General features: G+C 54.5%; 1 protein-coding gene across 4 annotated transcripts; it reads right to left on the bottom strand.

Annotated features, from left to right (window-relative positions):
• Positions 1-93: 93 nt before the first annotated feature.
• ABCC10 (ATP binding cassette subfamily C member 10) lies at positions 94-20024 on the bottom strand. Of its 4 annotated transcripts, XM_025890450.2 has the most exons (22): positions 19841-20020; positions 19303-19474; positions 15623-16841; positions 13892-14119; positions 13146-13302; positions 12763-12872; positions 11405-11484; positions 10373-10544; positions 9135-9233; positions 8555-8744; positions 7715-7792; positions 7384-7578; positions 6796-6949; positions 6415-6604; positions 4200-4543; positions 3736-3905; positions 3082-3242; positions 2517-2770; positions 1418-1563; positions 1223-1320; positions 879-991; positions 94-574 (listed from the first exon to the last, which is right to left on the bottom strand). In XM_025890450.2, the coding sequence occupies exons 2-22, from the start codon at positions 19461-19463 to the stop codon at positions 421-423; spliced, it is 4473 nt and encodes a 1490-aa protein (XP_025746235.1). In that variant the 5' UTR covers positions 19464-19474; positions 19841-20020; the 3' UTR covers positions 94-420. The 4 variants fall into 4 exon arrangements, 2 of the variants coding, with proteins under 2 accessions (XP_025746235.1, XP_073761105.1); XM_073905004.1 differs by lacking the exon at positions 19841-20020 and having other exon boundaries at positions 19303-19637; XR_003211835.2 differs by lacking the exon at positions 94-574 and having other exon boundaries at positions 949-991; positions 1418-1538; positions 19841-20024.
• Positions 20025-21892: the final 1868 nt, after the last annotated feature.

The following is a 21892-nucleotide window of genomic DNA, read 5'->3' as shown; positions in this document are numbered from 1 at the left end:
CCCCACCTTCACCTCCTCAGCTTCTCGGACTGGAGCAGGCCTTTTTCTGCTGCTCCTCTCCTGGGGTACAAACAGAGGGACCTCAGCCTCACACCAGAAATACTATTTTTTTAATACATAGAATGTAAGATGGAAATTTTATCCAATAAAACTATGAAAGTGCACCTGCCTGGAGTCCCAGCTGCGAGAGGACCAGAGTGGAGGCCTGGTTCTGGAGAAGCCTCAGGACTCTGCCCCACCCCCCATGAGAACATGGTTTCTGAAGAAGAACCCAGGGTACCCTCCTCCCCTCTGGGGAGTGAGGGAGAGGTAGAGCCACAAAGGAGAATGTAAACAAGCAGCTGGCACCCCTGCACCTGCTCAGGAGTGGCTAAGACAGAGGGGAGACCCTGTAGGACAGGGGGGTCGGGCTCAGGACCCTCAGCGAGAGGAGTGGGATCCCTGCTGGCAGCTCTGCAGCAGCTGCTGGAACAGTGAGTGGGGCTGGCTGCGGAGGGCGGCGGGGGAGTCCAGCTCCACGACCCTCCCTGCTTGCAGCACCAGCACCCGGTCAGAGTTCAGGATCGTGTTGAGCCTGTGTGAGAGAGGGCAATCAGTGCAAGGGGATGGAGGGCAAGGCCCTAAAGAAGAAAGCTGACCTGCTCTTCCCTCTTCTCCTCACCCTGGACAGCAGAGAGCTGCCCCCGCAGGCTTTAGCCCCCGGCTCTGTGCTAGGGGAGGACTGCAGATACCCGCAGACCTGGAGAACAAGGAGCTTAGATTCATCGGGGGTTGGAATCTCTAGAGCCCTGACCCGTGGGGTCCCTGAAAAGAAGGGAGGCTCTGGGTTCATGTCACTGTAGCCCCTGATTAGATTCTCCCTCTGGATGCTTGCACACCTGTGGGCAATGGTCAGCACTGTCTTGTTGGCAAAACGTTTGCAGATGGTCTGCTGGAGCAGCTGGTCTGTCTTCTGGTCCACGCTTGCCGTGGCCTCGTCGATACACAGGATCTGGAACATGTGCAGAGGGTTGGGGAGGGGAGGGAGGAAGAGGGTTAACCTTGACTCCTACCCAAGCACCAGGCCCCACCTCCTGGCCCAGCCAGCCTACAACTCCCCACCTCCAGCTCTAAAAGGAAAACTAACTTAGTGCCCCGAAACCTCTTCCCAACCCACTTCTTCACCCTGACTGTCCCCTGCCTTCTTCGTGGCCCTCTTGAATGTCTCTTCCTATTGCCTTACCTTGGCATCCGTGAGGAGAGCTCTAGCCAGACACAGCAGCTGCCTCTGCCCCAGGGATAAGCTCCGGCCCCCCTCACTCAGCTCACCACCCAGACCACCTGCAAGGAACAGCATCTTCACTCCCGGGGTGCCAGACCTCTCCCCGATCCCTCCCTGCTCCCTCTTGCCACCCTGCAGGGTAGGGCCTAGACTCACCCATGGACATAATCACGTCACTCAGGTGACACTGCTCCAGGGCCTGCCACAGGGCCCTGTCCTCATGTAGGCCCCGGGGATCCAGGTTTTCCCGAACAGTCCCACTGAACAAAAAGGGTTCCTGGGGGATGACAGCCAGCTGGGATCTGCGGGGGGGGTGTGTGAAGGAGGGAACAGGACATGGGGTCTAGAATGCAGATGTGGCCACTTCTGTTCCGAGCTCAGGTTTTTAGCAGGCATTTCCAGGAAAAGCTTGGGGGTAAGACCTGAACAACCCCCCACCCCCCGCTCCCCAGTTGGGCAGCCATGTACCTAGAACTGTGCCAGTGCTACGAGAAATATCAAAGACACCAAAGGCCTTGACTCTATCCTCAAAGAGCTTACATCTCAGTGAGGTACAAAACAGGAGGGGGCTAAACTGTGTGGGCCCAACTCCAGCAGCTGCTGGGGCAGCAGTGGCAAGGAATGACCAATGAATGGGGAGCGGTCACTTCAAGGTCAGAGGCGGGCCTGGAATTGGATCCTGAGGAGCTATATGGTTGGGCTATAAGGTAAGGCCACCACAGGGAAGAAGCTAAGGCAGGAAGAGCAGGGCCGGGGCTTGGGATCAGCCATGGGCTTTAGGACAGAGCTGCCCCACCTCGTGCATGTCACGGGACTCAGCAAAAATGATACTAGGTAAACCTGGAGGTGGGGGTAGGGAGATGATTAGGCCCAGAAGAGGCCACTTGTGGCTGGGGGCAACCAGCCCAGGTCCCAAGCTGTCCCAAGCACGGCCTGCTGAGCCTCAGGGCTGAGGACATCAGTATGGGGCACTGCCCCTGGAAGACTCTGGCTCAGGAGGCAGTGAGTGGCAGTCTTGAGCAGAGATTATATAAGGGAAAGCTGGAAAGGTGGGCCTGGGTCAGACTGCAGACCTTGAGCCCACAGCTATGAGTCTGGACCCTGGTACTAGGAGCTTGCTGTCCTCCCCTGCTAGTTCTGTCCTCCATCCTGCCCTGAACTGGCCCTGGCCGCCCTGAGTTGATATAAAGCCTTCCTAGCTGGACCTTCCTCCAAGGGCCAGTAGTCTGGTTCCCTTCCTCTCCCTCCCCCAGACCTGAGTTCAGCCAGCTCCAGCTGGCTGGTGTCCACACCGTCCAGCAGCACTCGCCCCGAACTGGGTTCCAGCAGCCGGAAGAGCACCAACAACAGGGAAGACTTGCCAGAGCCAGTGCGGCCCACGATGCCCAACTTCTCTCCAGGCTGCACACGGAAGGTCACCCCATCCAGGGCGTTCGGCAGCCCTGGCCGGTACACCAGCACCACATCCTGGAACTCCACACTCCCCTGGGTCAGCCAGCCGATGCCCAGCTGGTGGGGTCCGTGGTGGGGAGAGAGAGGGAGATGGGTGAGGAGGGGGAGGGGTGATGGGGAGTGGAAAAGGGGGAGAAGAAGGAGAAAGGGTTGGCGCAAGAGGAAAGGGCACGTGCAGCAGAGGTGGGGCCCCCTGGACGGACACAGAGATGAGGGGCACCGGGAAGAGGGTGGGATCACACGGCGACATGGGAGGAGCTGAGAAAGACAGTGAGGAGCAAAAGGAAAGGAACTAGGGGAGGTGGGGACTGTCAGGAGGGTCCTCTGGGGTTCCGGTGCCCAGGCCCGGGGTGGGGGTGCAGGCCTACCCGTGGCAGCTGGCCCTGGGGCTCTTGGGGCAGGTCACAGGAGTACTCCTCCAGCCGCTCGACGCTCACCAGCATGGTTTCCGTCTGCGTGAAGCTGCTCACCAGGCCCGAGAGCAGGCCCGTCAGGGACAGGGCGTAGGACAGTGACAGGCCCACCAGTCCTAGGGCAGAGAAGCACAAGCCGCTAGGGGATGCCTGGACACTGGGATGCATGTGGGTGCACAAGTGGAGCAGAACGGAAGAATTCCAAGCTGCAGACTGCGGGCATGTAAAGGAAGCCAACAGAGAAGCAGGAAGATGCCCGGAACCCAGAAGGAGACCACAGGAAGTGAGCCACAAGGGAGAGCAGTGGGCCTGGAGAGCCTTCGAGGGAAAGCAATGGAAGATGGGCTGGGCAGAGTGGTGGGGATGGGGCGGAGCAGGGAAGGGGTGAAGATCGGAAGACCTGTTCTAGTCCCAGACCCCCCACACCTGGCAAGTTTCTCCCCAGGACTCAGTTTCCTCAACTCTAAAATGGAGGCGATGACCATCACAACACATCCTCACAGGACCCCTGGGTGGGAGGTGAAATGTTGCAGGGAGAGTGCAGGGAGAGGTCTGGGGCAGGGGGCTGACATGCTTCGGAGGTGAGAGTGAGGCTCCCCGGGGTGGCACCTGGGTCGGCGAGGCCCTGCTGGTGCTGCACCAGGGCAACGGCCGCGATGGCGCTGACCACCGTGGCCCCCATGAGCTGTAGCCGGATATCCAGCCACTGCATGGTGGCGCCGGCGGCAAACTGGCACCTCTGGTTTAGCTCCAGGAGTCTCTGGTTCTCCTCCTCAAACCTGGGAGAGGCCAGGAGGGAAGTGAGGCCACTCCATCGCTACACTGACCCACCCAGACTCCTTCCCCGCAGAACGCGTCTCTCTTGGAGCTGATCTACACCCCTGTGGCTGTACAGAAGGGTCCAGAGGGGCCAGTGTTCTGCCTACTCTCCCCTATCCCATTTTTCTGTGTCCTTCCTCTGCCCCTAGGGCACGCATCCACCCTTCCCTTCTCGGGAGACCTGCCCCCCACCCCGACCCCGTGCCCTTCTTCCCCCCTGCCCCTGCTATGGCGGGCAGGCAGACGTCACACACCTGCAGGCGGCCCCTGCGGCCCGGAGCACGGGGAGGCCAGCCAGGGTGTCGGCCAGGTGGCTGTAGAGGGGTGACAGGGTGAGGCTGCCAAGGCGCCGCAGCTCCCGTGAGGAGGCCCTGTAGTGGCGCTGCACACGGTAGTAGGAGATGCTCAGGGGCGGCAGCAGCAGTAGCAGCCAGGGCAGCCCGGCACCCAGCACAGCCAGGAGGCCCAGCAGGCCGGCGGCATTGGCCAGCAAGATGTTGAGCATGAAGGGCAGGCTGTCATCGGCACAGGCCACGTCTGAGGAGAAGCGGTTGAGGATGCGGCCGGTGGGCGTGGAGGCGAAGAAAGTCACTGGTGCCTGGCGGGGGTGGGGGGGCGGTGGTTGGGCAAGGGCCGGGCCTGGGGACAGCCCTGGCGGGGGAGGAGGCATGGGAGGAGGCGTGGGAGGGGAGGCCCAAAGTAGAGAACAGGAGAGGAGGAAAGTGTCCCCAGAGGTTGGGGGCAGAGAGAAGGGGCTGGGGGCGCTTGGAGGGAGACTCTCCCAGGGCGGGAAAGATGGAGACTCTCCCATCCGTCTGGCCAGTGGTGACCCTGAGAGGCCATGCTGGCCATTCCTCTACCTCTGTGCTAGACAGGTCTACTCCCCTTTCCAGGGCAGGGAGCCAGTCTCTCTCCAGAAGAAGGGGACTTGAGGCCAATGAGTGGGATTTAGTTGGAGGTCAGGAGGATCATCCCAATTGTCCGTGGCTGGACAGCAGTCTCAGTCAGTATGATCTCATGGCTAAGCACTGAGGCTCTGGAATCAGACTGCCCCTCGGATTCTAGCCCTGCCACCTACTGGTTGGGAGACCCCAGGCAAGGAGCTTCATCTCTTAAAGGGCCCTGTTCCTCATCTCCAAAACAGGGATAACAACACAACTGCAGCTCCCAGGCTGCTGGCAGGATTGAGAGCCACATATACAGCAGGCCGGTGCTTAGCACAGTCTGCCTGGCCCAGAGTTCAGGGCTCAGCAGCCACCAGCCGTTTAGATTGTTCCTGGGAGGGACCGTCTCAGAGAGAGCCCATCCCCTTCCTCACCTTCTCCATCCCCCAGCTCTCTGCCTGTACTTGGGGAATAATCCTCTTAGGGCAGGGGACGAGGGCAAAGGACTTTTGGAAACACTGCCTAATGCCAATTTATAAGAACTGAATTCCTTCACAGCCTGAAGAGGCCCTGGTCCCGGAGGAGAGGCAGAATGGTGGGCAGCTTGCTCCCTGACAGGCAACGGGAAGGTTCCCAGCCTGGCTCTCCACGGAACTAGCCTTGCCCAGGTCACTTACACTCTCAGAGCCTCAGTTTCCTTATCTGTAAAATGGGGATAATAGTACCTACCTCACAGAGGTTTATGAGGCCCTGATAAGATAACGGGCAAGAGGGGCCCCTGACCGGCTCCGTTGGTGGAGCACAGCTGAGACTCTTGATCTTAGGGTTGTGAGTTCAAGCCCCACACTGGGTGTAGAGATTACTTAAAAAATAAAAATTAAAAAAAAAAGGATAATGGACAAGAAAGGGCTTTATAATAATAACAACATCATTAACAGTAATTGCTAATTGAGTATTTAGTGTGTGCCCGGCACTATCCTAAGTACTTTCCATGTACTAATTAATTTAATCCTCATAATAAGTCTATGGGGTCAGCAACAGACTAGACATGCACATAGCAACAGGGATGGATCTTAGAAACAGCCCTAAATAAAAATTGTAAGAAATGAATAAAAACACCGGCACACAAAACATAGGCATTTTGCAAAATAAAACCAAACACAAACACAAAGGTACATTACTAAACACACTTAGAACAGTTGCTTATCAAGGAAAAGAGGGGAAAAGGAAATAGGGTACGCAGATAAAAGGGAATGGATAAATAAATAAAATTAAAAAGGGATCTTGCATGATCTAAGGGGTGTCCCATGTCCCGTGAGTAAGAGGTGAGTAATTCAGGCCAGAACAAAAGTGACTCTGAGCAAGCTTCTCTTCTCCCCATTTTACAGATGAGAAAGCTACAGGCTTAAGGAGCTGGGTTTGAACCCAGGCAGCCGCTCCGCTCTCAGCCTCTCCAGGTCTCAAGCTGCGAAATGCTGCACCCACCTGGGAGGGCTGTCTTCTCCTGAGGGCTAGGAGGTAGGATGGGGCCCCCGACGGGGCTCAGGTGCTGGGAGGGCTCCCCCGTGCCCCCCAATCCCCTCACCATAAGGACTCGACACAGCAGGCGGCGATGCAGGGTGGCGGCCGCTTGGAGGGTGCCCGCTGCAAAGAGCACTGCCCGGAGAAGCGTGCACAGGGAGTTGATACCAGCAATGGTCGCGTAGACGGTGAGGTAGAAACGGATATCTGAGGAGCCATTGGGGGCGGCTTTCGGCAGTGGGAACACTGAAGTGCTGGGGGGTGAGGAGGGGGCTGTGGATAACCAAAAGAAGGGGCCCCCCCGGAGGTCCCTTCCCCTCCCCCATACTGCAGCTCTCCCCACCAGAAGACACACCCCCTGGAACCCCGGCCTCCCCCCACCCCCCACCCCTGCAGTCCGTGCCTGGCCACCCCTCCAAGGGCGCCTCAAGCCCCAGCCACTCACTAGAGGCTTCCGGGGGAGAAGAGGAGCAGCTGGGCAGAGAGGAGCCCTGTGGATCCCGGGCTGGTGGGGGCTGGCGCCTCCTGGGAGCTATTCTTGTCGGCCTTCAGCTGGGAGATCCAGTGGGAGAGCCACCAGTCAGCAGCATTCCTTGTGGCTGGGTGGGGATGGGGAGGGAAAAGCTGTGAGAGAGACTACTCATCCCTTTGTTCCTTTCCAACAGCCCCTTCCTCTGTCCTTGACTCTCGTCTTCTTCACCCGCCCTGGCCCTCTCCACCTTGCCACTGTCCCATGTCCTCCCATGCCCCTAGTGTGCACTTCTTTCCTTGGCCCATCACCCTTTAGCTCTGAGGAATGCATGATCTGGAATTTGCATATTGGGAGCTAGCTGTGGGGGCCGATTCGGAAGATGGCTATAGAGCGCACCCCTTGGGTCCCTGGGACTCTCTCAGAATTGGGGGCTTGCCTCTCATCCCAGCTGCTGCCCATGCCTGGGGAGGCTCAGGGCTTTGTGGCAATCAGTACAGGGCGATGGCTGTGACAGGGACCTCGGGCTGCAGTGGGATGAGGGGCTCGGGGGTTCACTCCTACCTTGCATGAGGAGCAACGAGAGGAGGATGGCTAGGGCCAGGCCCCAGCCCACGGCCCTCCAGTACGCTTGGTACACGTGCAAGGCCACGGCACCCTCCTTCTTCCTTTCCTCCTGCAGCAGGCAGCCACACGTGTTCTCTTCCCCTCCCAGCCCCTCCTTTGTTTTCTCCAGGTCCCCAGCTGACTGCACTGTGGCTGTGAGGATGCAAGGGGAGGGCAGGGCGTGGATTAAGTTTGCGGGATGACAGCTCAGGGTTTGAGACAGACAGGAAAACGAATCTCTACGGTGTGGTGGTGAAGGGCAAGTCCTTTCCTCAGCCCTGAGCCATACCTGAGTCAGCCTCTTGTCCATCCTCAGCCCAGGCTGTGGGGACAGCCTGGACCAATGGCAAGATCTCAGAGGGAGGCCCTGGAAGGTAGCAGGGAGATCATCGGGAGCCTGTCCTGGGTGTATACTATATGCTCTGCCTTTCTCATTGAGTGGGCCAATCCACCTCCCATTCTCTTTGGACCCCTTCCCTGACCCTCCCTAGCAGGGCCCTGCCCCGGACCCCCCGACTCTGAGCAGGACCCTCAAGTCCATCCCTCTGTGTCTGCAGTCCAACCAGCTCAGACAGAACACGTTCACCCCTATAAGGAGAGTCACAGCCACCCAAGAGCACTCTGTCCAGAGTCACCTCTTGTTACTGCAGAGCTTTCTCCTCATGCTTCACGACGTTGCTAACACTCTGGTGGAGCCTCATTTCCTCCTGGTTCTCTCCCAGTGAACTTGCAGAGAGTTATGTCCCTCTGGATATTAATCCATCAGTGGTGGGCTTTTTGTTTATTTTTGTTTGTATTTTTAATAAAAAGACTGTTCTAAACCTGACTGCTGTCTCTTCTTTAAGGACATCACTGTTCCCAGAGATCCTGGGCCTCTGTGTTCCCAAAGCACCCAGTCACACAGCCCAAGTCCCAAATCCCCTGGCATTACACCAGTGTGCTCTTTTCTCTCTCTGGCCTCACACCCGTTCTGTGGAGGCAGGACAGGGTCTCCCGTGAGACAGGAGGAGGACAGGGCCCAGGCCACACATGGAAGGGGTGGCAGAGTCTACCTCTGACAATTCAGAGTCACACCTGGGCAGACAGCTCCTTCCCTTGGCTGGGCTCCCACCCTGGTGGCCCCCATTACCAGCCCGAACAAGGCGCCCGGCCTCCATCAGCAGCACCACATCCGCCTTCGCCAGGTACTCGATCCGGTGAGTGCAGAGCAGCCTGGTGGTGTGGCTCAGCACTCCCAGGATGCACCTATGCAGCAGGTGGTTGGCCACGTCTGCGTCCACAGCGGCCAGAGGGTCATCGAGGAGATAGAGCTCCTTTTCCTAGGAAGAGGTGGGGACACCATGGGCACCAAGTCCCAGGTCCTCTGGTCAGAACCCAGCCCTCTCCCAGGACACGATCTTGAGGCAGTCAGAGAAGACAGTTGAGAGGAACTCTGGGGACCACCCCTAGAGCAGTAGAGAAGCAGGTGAGACTGGAGGGTGAACTCCCCTCCAGTCAAGCAAGGCCAGTGCTCAGCTTTACTGGGTCCCAGTGTTTCAAGTCACATATGTTTTTTATAGGGTGTTTAATTCTGCCTCCAATCTGCAAAAGGAAGATGGATGGCCAAGCGACCAACACCTCAGGAACATGAAGGGGGGAAGAAAAGAAACCAGATGCTGAGGAAAACATCCCTCCCTCCAAGACTGCAGACTCCCCCATTTTTAATTTACCTGGTAGACAGCACGAGCAAGGGCAATCCGGGCCCGCTGTCCCCCGCTGAGGGTCACACCCTTCTCCCCCACCTCTGTCTGGTCGCCAGCAGGCAAGATCTGATAGGACAGGCGCCCCAGCATTGGTCAGTGGTCTCCCCAATACCTTCTACTCCATCCCTTTGCAGGGAAGAGGTGGAGGGGGTCAAGAGAGCCAGGGAGCTTGAGGAGAGTGGACTTGAATTTGGGGTGAGTGAGCCACAGGGGATAATGTGTAATTCCAACAGTCCAATCCCCGCGACAACCTTATGAAGTTGGTATTATTTCTCTTTCACAGATGAGACCAAAGTTCCGGGTGACTCCCTTGGCCCAGGTTGTCCCACAGCTAGTAAGCTGGCAGGACATGTAGATTCTCAGCCACCCCGACACACTCACTGTCCTGCCTTTCTAAAGGCCAGGATGAGGGTGGGCAAATCCAGTGTGAAAGCTTTCACAGGTCTTTATACAAGGACTGTACCCCAAGCCTTCGTGTGGCCTCAGGAGCGGTCTCCTTAGCTCAGGGGGACCCACACCAGCGGAAGCACCTCTGGTCTACCAGACTGTGAGTCCCCCTGAGGGAAAAGCTTGGTAATTCACCTCTTTTCTTAGGGCCTAGATCTGCTCCCAGTATCCGACAGGCATTTGAGAAATGCTTGCTCTAGAAACAAATGATACATGGGTATAGGGTACCCCATAGTGAAAGTGAAGGTCTTCTTTTCCAGGGAAGTCCCACATTTACTTGGACAGGGCAGTGGTGAGGACAGTCCTGCAGGGGACACAGGGGATTGAGTGGGGAGGCCATGGTGATCTGGAATCTCACTCCTCTAAATTTAGTACTCTGGACATAGGGGATCTAATGGACTTGCCTAGAGTAACCTTGACTCTGAAGCCTCCCCAGTGGGAGGTGGGGGAGAGCCTCTTGAATTAGAACCACTAGCCCAACCTTAGAGCTAAAGCCTCCAAGGGAACCCTAGCCTAGCGGCCTCAGAGTTCCCCTGGCTGCTGTGTGGAGCTCCCCATCACCACCATCCCTCTGGGGCCTCCTCGGAAAGGGGAACCACACACTGGACACTCTGGGAGGGCCAAGCCTGACGACAGCAAGTCTTAGGTTGATGGTGCCCGAGCAGAAGCAACCCCTTCCCAGGGAAGCGAGTCTCTGACTTGAGGTGTCAGAACACGGGGAAGCAGGCAGCCAGGAGGCCTCAGGGCCCGGTACTCACGCAGAGGTCATCACTGAGGGCGCAGGACTCCAGCACTTCCTTGTACAGCTGGGCATCAAATGTCTTTCCAAAGAGAATGTTTTCTCGGATGGTGGCAAACTGGATCCAGGGTTCCTGGGTGGCCAGGCCAAAGCCTTTGGACAGCCCCCACACTGCCACCCGCCCACGCAGCCTGCAGAGAGCCAGGCCAGCAGCATGTGGGGGCCAGCTCCCAACGGAGTCCTGCCATAACCAGCCCCTGGCCTCCCAGAAGCCTCTCCAGACTGCTGTCTTCGATGTCAGGTCCCCCTTCATGTCACATGGGTCTCTGGATGGGCAGCCACTGGGGTTGAGGGGTCCTAACGAGGCTGGAGGCTCATTCTGGACTGGGAAGGGAAGAAATTGCTCTTTGGCTACCGGCAAGCGCCTGTCAGATCTGGATGTGCTCAGAAGCTCAGAGGTAAGCATGGCTGCCACCATGCACTCATTCATCCTCACTATAAAGAAGGCCCTCCTTTGGGGCGTCTGGGTGGCTCAGTTGGTTGGGCGACTGCCTTTGGCTCAGGTCATGATCCTGGAGTCCCAGGATCGAGTCCCGCATCGGGCTCCCTGCTCGGCAGGGAGTCTGCTTCTCCCTCTGACCCTCCCCCCTCTCATGTGCTCTCTCTCTCTCATTCTCTCTCAAATAAATAAATCAACTTTTAAAAAAAAAAAAAAAAGAAGGCCCTCCTTCATCCCTCTGCTCCTCCCTGGATCCCTCCCCGCATAACCACATTTTCTGAAAGAGGAGCTTTTGCGGGATGTTTCCATTCATTTCTTTACTCGCTATTATAGCACTCACAACATTCTGGTGTGAGGATTATGATAACTCACTTTCTTGACTGCCTTCCCCTTTCCAGACTGAAAACTCTCCCAAGAAAGGGACAAGGTCTTGTTCATCTCTGACCCTTGGCATCCCTGGACCCTAAAACGGCATCCACCACATGGTAGGGGCTAGGCAAGTGTTTGCTGAAGGTCAAAGCTGAGGACAGGGGGGCCCTAGAGGTTACTCACCTGTGGAGCTCCCCAGCAATGGCGGCCAGCAGCGAGCTCTTCCCACAGCCCACCTTCCCCACGATACCCACCAAGGCACCCTGCAAAGAAGCCAAACAGTAACATCAGGTCTCCCTCCTGAGGCCCTGGGCTGCCAATCCTTCCACAGAAGCTTCTCTCTAGGTCCCAGTTAGTCTGTAAGGAAAGAATTCTCCAGCCCACAAACTGAGCTGTACCTCACTGGGTGACACCATGTAGGACCCAGAGAAGTACAGTGCTTTTCTAGAAACAGGTGGGGTTCTCAGAAGCTCTGTCTGTGATGCCCCCAGTCTGTCAGCCAGGACTGACCCATCTCCAAGGGGCACCAGACCAAGCTGAGACCCTCCCCTGGGAATTCTCCCTCTTTCTGACAGTAGCCTGCAAGTGGGAGGGCTCTCTGCAGTCACAGCTTCTGCTCAGTAGAGAGCGGGTCCACCGAAAGAGAAGTATGAGGCAGATACAGAGAAAAGCAGACAGAAGGAGAGCTCTTCGAGTCACATCCTGATTCTGGGCTGCTGCTGAGATCCAGCTGCATGCATGCCTTTGAATTCTGCAATTCATCTCTATATCCTTATTATAAATTCTTGTTTGCTTAAGCTAGCTCCAGTGGGTTTCTATGACTTATATCCAAAAAAGCCCCAACTGACAACATTAGTAAAATTCCTTTGAAAAATTCCAGCCTTGTCTTGCCTGAACTAAGAAGAAAAACAAAATATACAGCCCATGCCAGAAATGTGAGCCAAATGTGGTAGAGATGAGAGAACGCTGAGTTGAGCTGTGGGGCAAAGGGTTGGACAGGGGTCAGGGGAGAGGGAAAACTCAGGCCTGGGGTAAACACTGTCCTGCCAGGAATATTCTTTCAAGTGTTTGACGATGTATGATGTATATACGGTGGTGTGAGTCACAGGGTGTGATCCCTTTTCAGCATGCTAAATAAAGGATTATCTACCCCATTTGCAAAATCCTTCTCAGAAGAGGCTGCTGGGCCTTTCCCCTGGTCCCCAGCCTGGGGCAGATGCTGAATAAGCTCTGGGGTCTGTTCTGAACTTGCTGGCCTTGGAGGGACAATGGAGAGACAGACGTACTTGTTGGCCTGGACAAGGTGGATACAGTGGTCTAAAGACCAGGGAGAAAGTAGACGACTCTGAGAACACTGTGCTAAGTGGGATGACGTCCAGAGAGGAGCTCAGAACCTGCTCACTAGAGCCCCTCCAGTCTTTCTCTTGGTACTTCGAGTTGCAGTCCATCTAGCTATGATGGGCCCTGGGCGTGTTTATCTGTCACTGAGTCTGTAGCTCTCATTCACCTGGGGACTCCCCGAGGTGGTCTAACCAACAAACCTTCTTCACTTCGAGGTGACTGATGAAGGTCTCCTGGCTGCTCCCAACCGGGTCCCAGGAGAACAGGGCTTCATGCAGCTCCAACATTGTAGATGGATCTGTGGGGGGATCTGAAGAGGGAAAAAGCCACTTGATGTGGGCTTCTCAGGCACAACCTCCCTACTTGGGTAGGGTAAACCAGGAGTGTGTCGTTGGCTTGCCTGTCCTGTATCTACCGGCCCAGGGCTAGGTCAGCCTTTGTCCTGGTCTGAGGGTTCTCCCCCACTTGCTCTGCCTGAATTCTGGGGCCTCTGGCTCTTCTTGCCAGCACCTGTGTACAGCACCCTAGGGGCTACAGCTCCCTCCTCACCTGTGCCGGGCTCTTCCCTCTCGCTCCCCATTACCTGGGCTATAGTAGACTTGGGGGCTGTGGTTGGGAAGGTCAAGGAAACGCTGGATCCGGTCCAAGGACACTTTGGCCTCCAGGAGGCCATTAATCACCCAAGGGAAGTTGTTGAGGGGAAGAATGAGCATGCGCACCAGTGCCAATGCCGTGAACACCTAAGTAGGGCAGAAGGGGGATGAAGCATCACCTGAAGTCCTGCTCTATGAGTGGCCCTGGGGACAGGGGAGTGGAGGGAAGAATGGGGCAGCAGCGGAACTGAGGGCTTGGCAGGAAAATCCTTGGGTTAGAGACGGCAAAGGGAGCCACCTCAGAACCCTAGAAATTCCAGATGTTCCTCCAGAGATCCAGGTCGCCCCTTGATAAGCACACAGTCCAGGCGCATGCTGAGACTTTTGAAGTAAACCATCGTCTGGCCCTGGCCAGGGCCAGCACTGGATCATGGACTTTTTTCCCCAAGTCATCGAAATGAAGGTAAGGGGACCTAACATGGAGCCTGGAGCTAAAGTCGAGGAGGAAGGAAGAGAGGGACAAAAGGAATTCCTTCACAGAGGAAAGGGTTGTATACCTGAGGCCCCAGAAATTTCAGCGAATTCCACCTGGGTTGGGAAAGGTTAAGGCAGCCAGAGATCCTCCTTCCCAGCAGCCCCGAGGGACTGAGCCCCCCTCCCAGCTCCACTGCATTCTCCTTGCTGCTGCCTCTCTCCACACTTTCCTACAGCCATCCCCTCCTCTCCTGGCCCTCACCTTGGTGGCCGTGAGCTGGTGCCCCATGAGGACATAGGTGATGAAGAGGACAATGGAGATGACAACTGGCAGGGCGGCCCACAGGTACACACAGGCTGCATCCAGGTATTTGATGACCCAGAGTCGCCCCAGTTCGCGAGCTCGGCAGGCTTCTACTCGGGCCCCCAGCGCCTGCTCCCACCCGAAGAACTTGATGACCCGAATGCCACTCAGCAGCTCTGTTATGAGCTAGGGATGGAGACAAGAGAGCATTGTGAAGTGGAGACCCTGCTACTGTGTGTCCATTCTCTGAGCGCCCAGATATTCTGTACTTCCCTAGCCCCCTCCCTTCTTCATCTCAGCCCTTTCTGGAAATCCTGCCGTCAAATCTCCTTCAGCCCTGAGTTGCTTCTCCTGCCAGTCTTTTACTTCTCCTCCATGTGTGCTCCTGAGCGGGGACCAGGTCAGAGCTGGAATCACCCCACCTTCCTAGGAGAGGAAGTGGTAAAAATACAGGGGGGTTACCACACTGGGGTAAAAGCACTCCTTCCGTGAGATGAGGGACTAAGGACTCTTTCCCAAAGCCAGAAGTAGAGGGCTTCGGGAGCTAGTCGCCAGCCTGGCCCGTGGCTTGGGTGGGATGGGAACTATTCCTGTAGGAGCATACAGGTGTAGGAGGCCCACACCACAGCCCAGGGTCAGACGAGTCCAGAAAAGAAGGACAAGGGCTAGAGGAACTCCTTGCATCCCCACATTCACACATCCCCAGCCTGCAAGCCAGCGAGGCACCGGGAGCCTAGTCTGTAGCTGTCGTGGGTAGGGGAAAAGGGCCTGGGCCATAACCAACTATGAGGGACCTGTTAGCACTCTGAGCTAGCCCCATAAGAGGCTGACAACTATGCTGTGTGGATCGCCAGGACTGCCATCCCCCAGTCACTGCAGAACCCAGAAGGGACTCAGCCAGACCCTCAACACCTATAGCTGGCCCAGGCAGACCTACTCCCTTCCCCACAGCCCACCCCTTAGAGGTAGCTGGGGTTCTCCTAGGCCTCTCCACATGTGGCTATGGGACGGTCTCTGCCCTAGACAAAGAGGTAGAAGACTCGTGTCCGGACACTAATACTAAAAGCCCATTTGGTCCCAGACAGGCTGCTTCCTACCTCCTAGGGCTGCCACTTAGGGCTGCATGAGCTAATACTATAGTATTACTAACAGGTCATGCTTATTTAGTGCTTACTTTGTGACTGGTCCCATACACAGAGTTACCTCATACCATCCTCACAACAACCCTACGAAGCAAGCTATTATTACGGTCATTTCCCCAGATGAGGAGACAGAGGGCCAGAGATTAAGCGACTTGTCTGAGGTGATTAAACTAGTAGGTAGAAGAGTTGGGATATGAACCCATGTCTTTTGGGCGCCTGGGTGGCTCAGTTGTTAAGCGTCTGCCTTTGGCTCAGGTCATGATCCCAGGGTCCTGGGATCGAGTCCCGCGTCGGGCTCCCTGCTCAGCAGGAAGCCTGCTTCTCCCTCTCTGCCACTCCCCCTGCTTGTGTTCCCTCTCTCACTGTGTCTCTGTCAAATAAATAAATAAAATCTTAAAAAAAAAAAATGAACCATTGTCTTTCTCCAGTCTGAGCTCTTAACTTCTAGATCATGCTCACACCCTCGGGCACTGGGCATGGGAGGACCTGGGGACCAGGATGCTGGGTGGGGTCTCCGGATTGCTGAGGGACCCTAAGCAGCCCTCACCTTCACCCGCGCATCCTTGTGCTGTAGCATCTCCTGGTTGCTGGCCATAATGCGGGTGGCAATCACTTTGTTGACAGGGACCAGCAGCAGTGCCAGGATCAGACCACCCACGAAGGCCACACCCACCTGCTGGTGCAGCAGGTAGAGGGTGATGGCCAGCTGCAGGGGCAGGCCCCAGGCTTCATGGAAGCTCCCAGCAAAGTTGAGCAGCCGCTCAGAGTCAGTGCCCAGTAGATTCAGGGCCTCCCCGGCAGGAGGGCGTCTCGGCCCCAGCTGTAAAGCCTTTCGGTACAGAATATTCAGCACAGCCCCCCGTGCCTGAAGCGTCACCTTCCGTATCTCATACCCGTACTGATTCTGCAGCACAGCGCCCAGTACGGCCCCACCAGCTAGCCCCAGGGCATAGAGCAGTCCATTGCTCAGCGGCTCCTGCCCCTCCTCCAGGAAGCCCACCAGGAGGGAAAGCAGCAAGGGCCCTGAGAATCCCAGCATGGTCCCCACCAGCTTCAGTAGTCCAAGCGCCAGGTAGTAGTGGCCAAAGGCCTTATACAGGGCCCTCCACAGCCGGGCCCCTTCCTGCCAGTGTGCCTGAAAGGCACGAGCCAAGTAGATTGGGTGCAGCCTGCGTGGGAGGCGGCAAGTGTCCTGGGGCTGCCGGAGCTCTCCACGGGCCCCTCGGGCCAGCAAGGGTGCCAGCCAGGCATAGGAAAAGCGTGACAGCCAACTCTCCCCATCTTCAGCTACCTCAGGCTCCCGTCCCTGAGACAGGAGGGGCTCTGGGGCCCAGGGCTCCCGTGGCCCCCCGGGGACTGCCCAGCCCAGTCCATAGGCCAAGAGCGCAGCCAGCTGCAGGATGAGAAAGCACAGGCGGGAGAGCGGTCCTGGGAGAAGCGGGGGCAGAAGTGTGCCTCGCTGGCAGTGCCATAGCAGGGTCAAAACCAGGGCCGGGGCTGGCAGGAAGGCAGCCAGAGCCAAGGCCAAAGGTCCCCGGGAGTATCTGTGAGGGGAATGAGCCAAGGCCCACAAGGCCAGGCAGTGGCTGATCCAGGCCACTGCCGCCACCCCCTCTGCCAGCACTTCTAGCCCTACGGGCCCTGGGCCTGCCCCAGGTGGCAAAGTGACTGGAAGGAGGTCTAGCAGTGGAAGGACGGAGAGCAGGAAGGAGGCTGTGAGTCGGAGGCGCCAGCCGGGCCCGCAGTGCAGGACGTAACCTGGATTCCTAGGGACAAGGGGGCAAAAGAAAAGGAGGCACATAATGGCTGACTGAGGGCCAGACACACCTCTAATAACTCACTTACCTAGAGGTAATCAGCTCCTTTTCCTGCCTTTATACCTTACTTCTATCCCATTTTACCCTGAAATGCAGGGCTTTTCCTCCAGGAAGTCTTCCTGGCACAACCTAACCTGTTTTCCAATCTATCCATACCATTTCTGATCATTCTTTTGCCACAGAAACTAACAATTTTTAGTTAAGGATGTCTGGAAGGTGCAGACTAATTAGAAGAAAAAAAATCCTAAGTTTTCATACAGATAACAACCAAGAGATGAGTATTCATTTTTATAAAAGTATCTACCTAAAATAACCCTTAAATTCATCCAAGGCACTATTAGATGAATAAAAAACTTGACTTATATATGGCTTCTACACTCTAATACAATAGCCTAAATTTTATGAAGCCTCAGAATATTCTACTCTCTTTCCAACGGTTGTAGAAGGTGGTATAGATCATATTTGTGACTCCATTCACTGAACAAAAACCTCTTTTTAGTTTTGTCTCTATCTTCCTGGCATGCAAAAAATATTTTCAGTCAACAAAAGGGCGATCTGTCTACTTTAAAAATCAAGTACAGGAGGGATGCCTGGGTGGCTCAGTTGGTTAAGTGACTGCCTTCGGCTCAGGTCATGATCCCGGAGTCCCGGGATCGAGTCCCACATCGGGCTCCCTGCTCAGCAGGGAGTCTGCTTCTCCCTCTGACCCTCTTCCCTCTCATGCTCTCTATCTCTCATTCTCTCTCTCTCAAATAAATAAATAAAATCTTTAAAAAAAAAATCAAGTACAGGATAATACACCTGTAGCAGTGAATATTAGAACGCCTTGAAGGTTTACATAATGAGAAGACTAAATCTATTGTTCCCTTTGTTGGCAGGGCTGGGGTACTGAAAAAGTTTAATCCTAAATTAGAATGCTTTGGATTTCCTCTAAAAAGTCCAGTTAATCACAGTAATGTGGAACGGTTTATACTGGGATAAAAGCTAACCTTTAAGAATCTTATTCCCTAAGATGTGGGGACAAAACACTGGGCCCTTGGAGTCCCAAAGTTGGCCATCATCCAGTCTTCTTATGCCCCTGGGTAAGGTTTCCTTCCCTCTTGCATTTCATTTTCCTTATCAGTACGGTGAGCAGGGAGGAGCCTGGACCCAGAGCCCTCTCAGGTCCTTTCTTGTCTGAGGTTCTGGATCTCTCTAACCATTTTCAGCAATATACAAAAAGTCTGATAAGTGAAGTGCAAAAACCGCAATTTCTATTGATTATGTGATGGTCTTTCTTGCCTGCTCCTTAGACTGTGGGTTCCCGGAAGCACTGTGTCTATTTTTATTTTTATTTATTTATTTTTTTAAAGATTTTATTTATTTATTTGAGAGAGAGAGAATGAGAGATAGAGAGCACGAGAGGGAAGAGGGTCAGAGGGAGAAGCAGACTCCCTGCTGAGCAGGGAGCCTGATGTGGGACTCAATCCCGGGACTCCAGGATCATGACCTGAGCCGAAGGCAGTCGCTTAACCAACTGAGCCACCCAGGTGCCCCTGTGTCTATTTTTAAATACATACTCCTCTGAGCAGGCTTTGGGTGTCTATGCTAACTGATTAACCCTCCCTAGACTTCTGCCTCATTCTATGTAAAAGGCAAATCAGGATTCCCCCCAGACCAAGCATATCCCAAGCTTCTCCTCCTCAAGGAAGGGATTCATCAGCCCCCTGATTCATCTTGGATAGGGACACATTCCATCTATCAGACTAGGGACTCCAAAAGGCAGAGCCTAGACTTCTCTCCTGCCTTGTCAGTAACCAGAGTGAATAACTTCAGACATATCTAGCCATACAGAAAATAAATACAAAATCAAGGGGAGTTTGATACTTGCACGGTAGAGCCCCAAACCTAGGAAGATTAAGGTTTTGATTTTGCTCTTCTCTTCTACCTACTGCTTCCTTTCCAGCTGTGTACATATACTTCTCTTAGTCTAGGGAACGCGGAGCTTTCATGGATGGAAGTGGTGAGAAACTGGTCCTACAACTACAACAGAAGCTATCCTTTCTGGCTGAAAACATTGTTCAGCCAATTTTGCCTCCAATCATGACACCTGTGTTTGGGCATCTGAAAATCTACAGACGTTATGCTTTCTATCACGCATCCGGCCTTTAAAAATGTACCAGGCACTGCGCTATATGCTTTAATGCATTATCTGATTTAAACCTCCCAACAATGCTATGAAGCTCAGAGAAGATAGGTAACTCAACCCAAAACGGCCACGCTGCTGCAAGGTGCTAATGCGCAGATTTTATTCTATTTTTGCCCCACTCCACAGACCTCACTATTCTGGTTACTCTACCGCGGAGATGTGGGTTTCGGCTGAGATCCGCAGGCACACATGGACAGATGTCTTGCACCTACTTTTACCCACCTCGGAGAGCCCCAGTGGCAGGCACTGAGCACGGCGAGGAACGCATGGGGCAGGGCGCCGAGCACCAGCTGGGTGAAGCAGTGGCCCGTGGTGTCCCCCTCCCACACCGGCAGCGGCTGCAACACACTGGTCTCGCACAGTTGGGCCAGGAACCGCTCCATGGCAGCTTCACCTAAGAGGATAGCCGAGAGTGGAGGGAGGAAAGGGTCCTCCCAGAGAGGGAGAAATCCGTATTCCCAACTGCGAGGTCCAGGTAGGGAGCCTGCACCCGGTGGGACCCAGCGGGGACGCAGACCCGGAAGCCGGGCTGGTGTGGGCGGGCCCTGCCAGCCGAGTCTCCCCGCCTCCAACCCCGCCCCCAGAACCGGCACCTCCCCTCGCTTGGGCCCCGAGGCCAGACCCCGCCCATTCTCGCGTTACCTCTAAGGGAAGTGGTTTGGCTCCTCGGAGCTGGCCGATTTCTGGATTGGTCACCTACCCGGCCTCGCTGCTCCCCCTCTCGCGGTGTTTCCGTCCCCAGAGATCCGGAACGTCTTACCTGAAGGAGCTGCTTGCCACCGGATCCCAAGATCCCCAGCACTGACTGGTGAATGCAGAAGAGCCTGCTGCTGGGTTTAGGGTGCTAGCCAGGCTCGCCTGGCACCCCCTATAGGCGGGATGACCTCTCGGGCACCGTTCGCCCCGCCCCTCCGCCGGGATTCTGCGCGCGTGCGCGCTTCTCCGCTGTGCCCAGGGTCTCAAAAGAGCCGGCGCGCAGCTGCGGCGCTTCCTTGTGCTTCAGTGGGTTTATGCTGTACCTTATTTGCATAGGAACTGATGTCAGCTCTAGTGGCACGTCATTTATACACGCTCAGGTAGAGTACTCGCTCCCATCTGTCTACTGTTTACTAGCAGGCACGTGCATTGCACTAATTCTTAAAGCTTACCGAACTGAGAAGCCAGACGTGCGTGCTCCACGGACGGATAATGCCACTTGGGGACACTTAGGCCATGTCCTTCTTTACTCCAGGGCTTCATGGCTTTGGGGAAGTTACCTGACCTCTTTGAACTTCAGGAGTTTTTTTGTCCGTGCAAAGTGGGCAATACCAATACCAAGATACTGATGAGAGAGTTGAATAAAATGTTTAGGGCAAGTGACTTGCTGAGAGTAGTCCCACAATAAAATACATTTTAGAAAAGCAGTGGGAAGAACATAAACTTTGTAGTTAGACGGACCTGGCTTTAAATCCTGACTCCACCAATATTTAGCAGTGTGATCTTTGGCAAGTGGCTTCTTCATATTAGTTTTATTATCCGTTCATTGGACATGGTATTGGTACCTTACGAAAGTATGTCAGCATCCTAAGAAAAACAGCTCAACAACTATAATTATCCCATTTAATCTCAGTAAGAAACCTGGTATCTCTAATATCAGGTATTAGTATTCCTATTTTTACAAATTAAGAAATATAGATTTGAACAGAAGCAAGGTAACTTTAGGCTTCTAGGAGCTACCTAATTGCCCACTGTGACATCTGTGCTAAGAGCCATAGGAAATATTGTCACTGGGACAGATGAACAGACTCAGGTTGTAATAGATGCAGGAGCACTTGCTGTCTTTCCTAGCCTGCTAACGAACCCCAAAACCGAGGAAGTTATGTGGACAATGTCAAACATCACAGTTGGTCGCCGGGACCAGATACAGCAAGCTGTGAATCGTGGATTAGTCCCATTCCTCGTTCGTGTTCTCTCTCATGCAGACTTTAAGACACCAGAGGAAGCTGTCTGGGCTGTGACCAACTATACGAGTAGTGGAACAGTTGAACAGATTGTATACCTCATTCATGGTGGCATAATAGAACCATCGATGAACCTCTTAACTGCAAAAGATACCAAATTATTCTGGTTATTCTGGATGCCATTTCAAACATCTTTCAGGCTGCTGAGAAATTAGGTGAAACTGGGAAACTTAGTATAATGATTGAAGAATGTGGAGGTTTGGACAAAATTGAAGCTCTGCAAAACCATGAAAATGAGCCTCTGTACGAAGCTTCATTAAACTTGATTGAGAAGTATTACTCTGTAGAGGGAGAGGAAGATCAGAATGTTGTGCCAGAAACTACCTCTGAAGGCTATATGTTCCAGGTTCAGGATGGCACTCCTGGGACCTTTAGCTTTTAGATGGTACAGCCGAGGCAGAAAGTTGTTTGTTGTGTACTCTGGTAGAAGTTTGTCTTACTCTTTCTCTACTAGGAACTCTTTTTAAATGTGTTACTGTAGCACTTTTTACAATGAAACTATACTTGACTAGTTCCAAATTGTGCAAACTATATGAAGCTCCTCCTCTCAGTGGGTTTCTTATTTCTATGTGGAATCTCCTATGTTGCAGTGTCCTGTAAATAAAGATTAGATTCCGAAAAAAAGAAAAGAAAAAAGAAATGTAGATTTGTGAGGCACCTGGATGGCTCAGTCCGTTAAGCGTCAGATTCTTGATTTCTGCTCAGGTCATGATCTCGAGGTCCTGAAATCGAGCCCTGAGTTGGGCTGTGCGCTGAGCATGGAGCCTGCTTAAGATTCTCTCGCTCCCCTTCACCCACCCCCCAGGCTCTCT

The sequence above is a fragment of the Callorhinus ursinus genome, unplaced genomic scaffold, assembly GCF_003265705.2.
Source record: "Callorhinus ursinus isolate GAN/ISIS: 27379988/994484 unplaced genomic scaffold, GSC_fseal_2.0 scaffold22, whole genome shotgun sequence".
In the NCBI taxonomy this organism is placed as follows: Eukaryota; Metazoa; Chordata; class Mammalia; order Carnivora; family Otariidae; genus Callorhinus; species Callorhinus ursinus.
This window is presented reverse-complemented; position numbering and strand designations above follow the sequence as displayed.